Source organism: Lotus japonicus, chromosome 4 (assembly GCF_012489685.1).
Source record: "Lotus japonicus ecotype B-129 chromosome 4, LjGifu_v1.2".
Lineage (NCBI taxonomy): Eukaryota > Viridiplantae > Streptophyta > Magnoliopsida > Fabales > Fabaceae > Lotus > Lotus japonicus.
Genome location: NC_080044.1, coordinates 21,251,965 through 21,261,412, shown reverse-complemented (window position 1 = coordinate 21,261,412; position 9,448 = coordinate 21,251,965). Strand labels below are relative to the sequence as shown.

General features: G+C 37.0%; 1 protein-coding gene across 2 annotated transcripts; it reads right to left on the bottom strand.

The window, feature by feature from the left end:
• Nucleotides 1–2,132: 2,132 nt before the first annotated feature.
• LOC130712031 (serine/threonine-protein phosphatase 7) lies at nucleotides 2,133–9,210 on the bottom strand. 2 transcript variants are annotated; one of them, XM_057561851.1, is made up of 5 exons: nucleotides 8,639–9,208; nucleotides 7,499–7,993; nucleotides 5,914–6,060; nucleotides 2,546–2,653; nucleotides 2,133–2,323 (listed from the first exon to the last, which is right to left on the bottom strand). In XM_057561851.1, exons 1-5 carry the CDS (start codon nucleotides 9,176–9,178, stop codon nucleotides 2,246–2,248), a joined length of 1,368 nt encoding a protein of 455 aa, XP_057417834.1. In that variant the 5' UTR covers nucleotides 9,179–9,208; the 3' UTR covers nucleotides 2,133–2,245. The 2 variants fall into 2 exon arrangements, 1 of the variants encoding a protein (XP_057417834.1); XR_009010846.1 differs by lacking the exon at nucleotides 2,133–2,323 and having other exon boundaries at nucleotides 2,640–2,653; nucleotides 5,914–6,049; nucleotides 8,639–9,210.
• Between the last annotated feature and the right edge of the window lie 238 nt (nucleotides 9,211–9,448).

The following is a 9,448-nucleotide window of genomic DNA, read 5'->3' as shown; positions in this document are numbered from 1 at the left end:
TGTGGGATTATTTTCTCATGCGAGAAAGTACGAAAAATTGAGCGTTTTTTATCACAACCCTCTTTTGTAGCAAAAGTATTTACTGGTTCGTCGGGGAAATATGTTGGTGTAGCAGAAACAATTAGAGGGTTTAAATTGATTCTTTATGGTGAATTAGATAGTCTTCCTGAACAAGCCTTTTATTTGGTGGGTAGTATCGATGTGAGATTCCTGGGTGAGAGTCCATTTCACTTCTATCAGTAGATCCACATTGGAGGATACTTATAACAACAATTGCACCGAATGAATCAAAACATGTTTTGGGTTTGAGCATTATGACTGAGATAAAGGTGATATCAAAAAGGTTTGAAAAAGAAAATTCTTCCAAGAAGATATATTATAAAAGAAAAGCTTCGAGAGAATGTCTATCCAAATCAAACCTCCATGTGCCCTCCTCCTGATAAACTTAAAACAAAGGGGCGGAACAAAAAAGAACCCAAAGGCTCGACCAAACGCAATCTCTCACATTGGGAGCATGTTGATGCGCTTGTGGAGTCATTACAGGCTATCTTCTGAATTGGCCAAGGGCAAGGTCTCTACAGTAGCACGAGGAAAAAGGAAGAGACTAACCCTTAGCCCCACAGGATCTGCAGCCAAGAAGAAGGACAAGGTGATGCCCTCTCAGCCGGTTGATGAAGTGCTCAAATTCTTCTCAGTCCCTTTGCTTCATGATGTGCCCAAAGTCTTCCATGATTATCTGATTAACATTGTGGATGTTGATGATGATGGGAATTATGGATATAGGAGTGTTGATGCCTTGATGGGTATGGAGCAAGAAGGTTGTCCTAAAGTGCGGCGAGCAATGATAAATGAGCTCACCCACACACAATTCTACCTATCTGAAATTGTTTGGCACCAACAAATTGTACCAACACGTCCTACAAGGCCTGATTTTTGCTCCAAAGGAGTTTTCGAAAGAGGAGAAGTTGTTGAGCATTTCGGATATAGGTCACATTGTTGCTATGACATATCAGGTTGTGTTTGTGACACTGTCGCATAATGGATGCTCTACATTTTTTCCTCTTACTGGTCCAGTGCCACATGTTATGGACCACAAAGTTATATGTATACTACATGTCAACAACAATCATTGGGTGCATGTATAACTTAAATAATATACACTTTAAAGTGTGCTAATTTGTGTGTTAATTAGATTGTTATTAACGAAGCTTGTAATCATCTTGTAGGTGCACTTAAGGAGTCTATTCCCTATGTCAGCTCTTAATCCTCAGTGGCATCATCATTGTATTGAGGAAGCTCTACATTGGGAGTTACCATACATAGACCGCATCAATGCATTTCAACGAATCCTTCAACAACAACAAAACTCACTCAAGAGTAAAGAAATAGTAGATCTAACTGATGACTAAGTTTAGGCTAATGTGTTATAATGTGTTGTAATATGATATGTTAAACAACATCAATGACCTTGTAATGTGTTGTAATATGATATGTCAAGCAATTATGATTCTATTCATGAAGTTGTTTCTGTTTTACATTTTAATATTTTTCTACCTATATTTTTGTTTATGTTGCATCTGTTTCAATTTCTGGTTTTTCGCACTTTAAAGTTCGTAGTTAACGCACTTTGAAGTACTTTAAAGTGTGTGGTAAAGTGCATGGTTACGCACAATAAAGTGTGTAGTTGACACACATTTTAGTGTGTAGCTCACACACATGATAGTGCGTAGTTAACGCAATTTAAAGTGCGAACGAAATTATCTTCAATAATATTTTCAGATTTTACCGTTCAAAGGAGTGAAACTATATGTTGGGGTAAGAATAACAATTACCTTTATATATATGTGTGAACTTTTGGGGGCACAGTGGCATTTTTATGTTAAATCCCATCTTAGATTCATTTTCATGGCAAGCTTGCGAGGAAAACCGACAAGCAATAATTACAGTATTGGATTTCCTCTACTTTTCATTTAATGGGACTTGCCAAACACACAAGTAATCAGTTTTCCAGTCATTTTACATGCTCATGTTTTCCGTTTCAGGCAAAATGACTCGATACAAACAGAGCAATTAGATGTCACAAAATTAAATTTTCCGATGTACCAAAAAAAAGATATCACAAAATTCATAAATCGGGTAAGCAATATATCCTATTATAATTTAATTATAAAAGCTGTTTTCAAAAAATAATACAATTTTTACAAATATGATAACTTTGTAACATTTTCTTCACACCAAAAACCTATCAGCTAGTAACCATGGAGGCCAAGTCCAATTCTTCGTCAGAGTCTATCACTTCTTCATAATCGTAGTAGGGGTTTGCCTGCACCACAGAACAAAGATACAATTAACAACTCTATACATTAACAAAAAAAAAACAACTCTATGCAAATAATTTTACTATTACAAACTGTAGAAGATATAATGTAACTTAAACCCAGAGAACACTTGCTAAAACTTTCCCTAGTACAGGGAAAATCCATTAAACATCTAAGCAACCATATATATTCCTAGACATGCAGAGATATGTAGGATTTTTTTTCACCTTTGGCCTTGGAGTAACTGCTGAAAATCCATGAAATGTAGGGTTGTCGAAATTCGGGGGCTCCAGGACAATATAGGCACCTTTGTTGTTATATCTCTCTTCTGTTGCCTGTAAGAAAAACAGTTGTTATGAAAAAGCATTTCAGAATAATTAATAACATCCACAGTCAAATTAAGCATTTCAGATCTTAGTCATTCCATTTCATAAATCATTGATTGCTTGTCAGTGAATGAAAACAAAAATACTAAATCCTAATAGGAAATTATGATAGTTGATGGGCAGACAGGGTTCATCAAAGGTCTAAATTTATCACCCATCTGTATGAAGGAAGAACAAGTTTGGAGTATTATTCATGAAGACATAGACTTGACCAGCGGTTTATTGATTTATTTCTTAATTTCTGTGTTTATTCAATTGTCAGGTTATGTAAGAAACTTGTATAAAGGGGGAATGAAAAGATTATGCAAATAATAAATTATCAAGTATATAATGAAAGGGATCATTCAATCATTTCAAAAAATATTTCAATCTTCTAAGGTTATTTCCACTCATAAAACAAGGCCATACAATGTTCGGCAAACCACAACTAACGTTTTAGATCTTATGGAACGTCATTCACCAAGTTTGATTAACAAAGGCCTGAACTACTTGATCAAGCTGCATATTTTTTAATATTTCCTACAATACCGAAAATAGACATTTGCCATCTATAGCAAACCAAGAAAGATAATTCACATTCATCTCAGCAAGATAAAGTGGCATATGGCAAAGACAAGGTTTCTCTCCATTGTTAATTGCATGGCATTTATGCTTTATAAAGATTACAAGAAACATTCAAGTGGCTTGATAACTTCTTTAAAATGTCATTACAATAAATCATTGGACAATATTACTAAATACAAACACTTTTAACATGAAATTTACATACCAAAGCAAACAATCATCTTGTGTAAGAATAAAATTGCAAGGTCATTGGGTGGGTAGAGATTCGGGAAGGTCAGTCATAGACTCAAAACCTAATAATGATTCCTTGATGTTTCAAAGGAAAAATGCTGATGAAATTGACCAGGCCCAAAAACAGAGATATCCCAGCAAGAGGAAACCCAACGAAAGAAACTCAGGGTGAAGAATCAGAAAACAAGGATAAAGGAGTGACACCTAATGAGAGATCAAGAACAGTGACGCAAGACTTGGCGGAAATGCTGAAGAAGGTATGGGACGGGCTTCGCAGCTGCTGGAAATCAGGTTGAAACTTGACGGCATTGATCAGATCCAGATCCCTTTTGGTTGATCGATGCGGAAATGGGATGAACATGGAGGACAGGACCTGAGACCAAATGTTTAATGTAGAAAGAGAGGAACAACAAGAATTCAGACAGTTATAAGTCTAAGTATGCAGCGACTCATTGCAACTGTTGGATTACAGAGAGCACAGAGGCACCAATATTGAAAATGAGTATTGATCTTGGGCAAGAACAATGAAGCTATCTACCTCTGATATACCAACCCATTGGAATGTGTCACTGAAGAGTTCGAAAGGGGCTCCTAACAAAGCCATCGGAGGTGGTTCTTGCAATGGCAGTCAGAATGCTGGTAAATGGTGATACAACATCCAGCCACACACCTACCACCACCGAAGCCGCTGGTGGCTCACAAGATGCAGCCAGTGAGTCTTTATTGGCCAAGCTACAATGGATGGGCATAACAGAATAGCACTTCATTGGTATAGACTATAGATTGCTCCAAGGTGAAGAACGACGAGGAAGAAACGGTACTGGTTCACACAGCAGGTATGCTATGGGCAAAGTCATTATGGGAGGCAAGAAACGAATTGCTGGCATGGACGTAAGGATCAAGGCCACCAATTGTCTGGTGATCAAGTATGGTGGAAGTACCCTCAGATGGCCAGAGAGTTGCAGGTTTAGACCAATCTAGTCAGTCAATTGCCGCCTCTAGAGCCGCTAGATTCTAGCCCACATGTGGCGGTCAACGGTTCACTATTGGCAGAGCAACCATCAGTGGTACAACAACAATGCAAATTCTGGACAAAAAGTAAGTCATAGGTGCAGAAATGGTACTGTGCAGGTTGACATTTGGGTTCAGAAGCATAGATGAGACATTGCATATCTGCCAACTAAGGGTAATTTTTTAGTGACAGGAAGCACTCAATAGTCAAGCACAGTATTCTAAAGACAAGTGGAAATTTTACCAAGGCCTTGGATTGGATCCCAAATTTAACAGGTTTTACACAGAAATCACTGGGGCCCAATCCAAAAGAAAAGGGCCAAAGTATCTTGGCAAAATATGAGCAATGGAATGCGACACAAAAGTATTGTACAGTCAGATTATTGAAAGCAGACCACTGCCAACCTAGAGGACAAGGTTGAATATCAGGGGTGGTTTATTGTTAGGACTTGGGATGGAAGGAAGAGGGATAGTTAAAAAAGTTGGTTAGTTAAAACGTACAAGGTAGATTGAAGGGATATCATGTATAAATAGGAGAAATAAGGATAGAGGGATCCACTCAGTCCATTTGATAATTTGCGAGTGAAAAGTGAAATCCTTTGTGAAGGGGAAATCCTGGAAGGAGACGCCCCTCTCCTTTTCTCAATCATTTAATAAGATAGTTCCATTCCTTGTTGTTTCAATCTATTTTCCATTAGCTTCCTTATGTCCCTAAGATATTATTGCAGTGTCTGATCCATGTAGTCGACTCCACCGCTCCACCTAGTGAGAACTGGGAAATGGCTGTGATTGTTGTTTTCGTCAAACTCTTTCTCTTAACACAAAATTACTAGTACCGGGTTTAACGCAAGACACAATGTTTTATTACATGAATGTTTAAAATATTGTCAACTGTTTATATATTTTTCCAGATAGCTACAAGGTTCATAATAACCAAAATGAAAAACGGATATGATGAAAATATCAACAATGCATTTCAAGAAATATTAGATCATTCTATGGCATGAGGTTCCCACCAATGTGGGGTCTGGGAGCAAACATTAGTGCCGTTTTATTCCACAAGCAGATATGTTGTTTCCACAACTAGATCTTGTCAGAATAAACAACTAACGGACAATTCAGCAACCTTAGCATTGTGTCACCACTCACCATCCATGATTAATTAATCCCAGTCAAGTTACTGATCCTAATTATATATATATCATAAAAATCAAGTCATCCTTCAGATGTAGAATGGCATGTTATGTGATTATGTGACTTACAGATATCAGCAAAATCAACTTAGGCCAATCAAGTATTTGAATATTCAACCAGAAATAATGTCCTACCAGTCTACTGTCTACCACATATTTAAAAGATTGGAGTGCAAGTCATATGTGTAGCTAAGAGAATTATTAGGAAACCTGAAATTGTGGGTAATCGGGAGCACTAAACACGGTGACCAGCTTTCCAGAATCCACAATATGATCAATAGTGTAACCTTCAGCCATTCCATCAAAGCCATCCCTTTTGTCCCTGGCGTCAGGACCTTCATGTGACCTGATGATCAACTGAGATAAAAGATAAGTGAAAATCCATATATCAGTAATAACATTAGACAAAAGTTACCAAGATAAACAAGAAACTATTGTATACAAATACAAAAGAGCAACAAATAAATGCAGAATACGACGCATAGCCATGGGACAAATGGTAGGCAAGCTATTCAAAGCAATTAAACATTTTGCAGTTGATTAACCATTACAGTTGTCAGAGTTACAAGTACACCTGATTGTTCATATAAATAAGCTAAATCATGATTAGTTAGACATTAAAGCAAAGCTCTGAACTGTGAGGCAAAGTTGCGGGCATGGGACACAATAAAAATCTAAAAATGAATAACAAATATATGTAAATAACAAAAGAACTAAAATATATAAGTACAAAATTATCAACATATATAAAAGTATACCTCAGTATATTTGATTTGGGTTTATATATTAAGAAAGTGTACAACTGGGGCGAACTTTTTAATAATTTAATTAAAAATTACTGTTCAACGGTGTTGGAGTGTTAGATACAGATCAAAGTGTGTAATACATATCAGTCACAGATACAGTAGCTTTCTATCAGTCTCACTGTTTCAAAAGCTCTGATAAGTTACCACCATGATGAACTGAACTTAGCAATAAGCCAACAACAAAACACACAGAACTTGGTTATATAACATGTGTCCTCAATTTTACACTGATTCAGAGAAATATTTAGGGAGAATAAAGAAGTCTTCTCTGTGCTCATTAAGATTTTCTATCTGAGTCTTAAATTTGTATTGAGAGTACTAGATATTTTAGGTACTCAAGAGTCATTGTTCTGTGTATTTTATAAGTTAACTTAGACTAGAGAAGTCCTATCTTGCAATTAGGGGGACAAGTAATTATAGCATAGTCCAAAGGTCAGTTAAAAGCTATTAACTAAGCCATTTACTAAAGAGTCTAGTCTAGATACTTATAGGACCAATTAACAGTAAATATCTATCAAATTCCAATAGCATTCAGAATCAATAAAGATTAAATGAAGTACATTCAAATAAATATATCTTGATTTAAAAAGCGCATGATTTACTTTTCTGGTAATACTGCTTAACCCTCCCTTCTTTTTACAAGTGTCCTAAAACAGTAGCTATCAACATCCAACCAATCGGTTTAGCTTTCCTTTCATTTTACCATAGCCTCATATCATTCAGATAAGACATTAAAATTATAAGAATTAAATTTTAATCACTTCAATTAAATAATCATGGTAAGTCAAGCAAAACCTCAAGCTTGTACAAGAGGATACATGCTCTCATAAGTCATAATATCAACGCACATTAGATAACCCTTTTCTCAAAAAGATGTCCGTGATATAAATTCCATAAATAACTTCGCAGAACCAATTTGTTGACTTGAATATAATGCAATAAGGCTATTAGACACATCAACACTAATTTAACAGTAACTTGTTTATTACCTTTAGTTGGTACTTTTTCAAAAATTCTTCAGTACAATCAGGACCCCACAACAAGCCAATGCCTCTTTCTTTGTTTGGAGCAAGACCGGGAGTTTTTGATGGATCAGACCACAAAACATCACCTGGAATCAAGTTTGAGCCTTCCCAAGGAGGATCAAGAACTGATCTTCGACACTTGGACAATTCTTCCAAGGAACCAAGAGAGAGATTTTTTCTATCATGATTTACATTAATCTTACGGTTCTTCTTTCCTTTTAATCTCTTTGACGGCGTCACAGTTACACTGCGGAAAAGTCCTCCATGAGCCGTGTACACACACCCCGCTATAATAGAAGCCAAAGGAAGACCTTCAAAGCACATCAAACATTTCCGGTATGCATGCTTACCTTTATCACCATATTTTACCATTACTTCTTTCTCAAAACCATAAACTGACGTGCAATACTTCGATTCATGATTCCCCCTTAGCAAATATATGTTACGTGGCATGAACACCTGATACAACATAATTACAATACTATAAATAACATAGAACTCAAAATTACCTCATCTGTCAATGATTGTAAGAGGATAACCCTATCTTGAGCAAACAGCATTTCAAAAAATTACAGAGGACATTGTAAAATCAGTATTGAGTGATTCACTAACACTCCACTTTCTCTCTCATCTCTTTTCCACACATTTTTCTTCCTATCTCTCTCTGCATTTCCTGTCACATCACATATCATATCACTCTTTTTTCTTTTTTCTCTTATTCCTTCGAGGCGGAGGTGGAAACGAATGGTAAACAAAACATTATTCATTTTGTAATTATTAGTGAAAAGAGCTAAAATCTTTGTTTGAAAAGAATTAAACAAACCTAGCTAATTCACACTAGATAGACAAATTAGCATAAAGTATAGAGCAAGATTCCATCTAATTAGAGTGAAATACTCATATCCCCCTAAAATATTAGGACTATTTCAACAGCAGGTGAAAACTGAAAAGGAATACAGCACGATCAACAAATCAAACTGTACAAAATTGACCTTTTGAACATAGTACATTAATGCCACAACAAAAACCACAAAATTCAAGGGTGCAAAATTGAAACCTAATTTTTCCCCCAAAAAAAACATTCAGAAAAGATTGAAACTTTACCTTCCATGCCAACAAGAGCAAGAAAGTTTCGAGGCCCCAAGCCCCTCGATCAACATAATCACCATTGAAGACAAAGATTCGATCCTGTGAGGGATAACCGGCGTCTCGGAGGAGGAAGAGAAGATCATGGAACTGCCCGTGGACGTCCCCGACTACCACGACGGAAGCGGCGGAGGAACCGGGTTCGGGTCGATACGGGTCAACAGGGACGCAATTGGGCTCCTTGTGAAGCATCTTGGAAGCTAAGAGGATGAGAGAGTCGAAAACTTGAACGGGAAGAATCGAAGGGAACTCGGAGGGAGGAAGATTCTTCGAAGACCAATCGAAGCACGCAACCAGGTTCTCGATCCAATCCATGCTTAGATTTCCGTCTTCCGGCCACCATATCGGAAGTCGAAGTTCCTCCGGCGGGATTGGACATGATGACGGTGGAGGAGATGACTGTTGTGCTGCGTTTTCCTCCTCCGACGTTGCAGCGCCGTTGGAGGTGGCGGGATCCGGTGGAGGAACCGGTGATGCTGAATCAGCATGAAGTGTCATGGTAATGGAACAAAGTGTTAGAGAATAATAGTTGCTCACGTATTTATACTTCAGTATTTTATTTCTGTTTGCAATCCAACAATAAAAATTAAAAATTATGTTTTTTAAGGCTGAATTGCACTTTTGATCCCGAGTCTAACATGTTTGTGTGGAAGTGGTCTTTGATTCTTAAATTGAGAAGTCAACGTCCCTTTTATGTTTTCATCATGATTTAAATTGGTCCTTCCGTCCATCTCCATCAATTGACTAACAGAAAAGTTGATGTGACAA

Bases quoted from the DNA above. Each gene is read 5' to 3' on its own strand.
- LOC130712031 (XM_057561851.1), bottom strand. From the start codon at position 9,178: ATGACACTTCATGCTGATTCAGCATCACCGGTTCCTCCACCGGATCCC. The intron at 7,994-8,638 runs GTAAAGTTTCAA...ATGTTGTATCAG, and splicing joins TGCTCTTGTTGGCATGGAAG to GTGTTCATGCCACGTAACAT. The intron at 6,061-7,498 runs GTAATAAACAAG...CTTTTATCTCAG, and splicing joins TGAAAAAGTACCAACTAAAG to TTGATCATCAGGTCACATGA.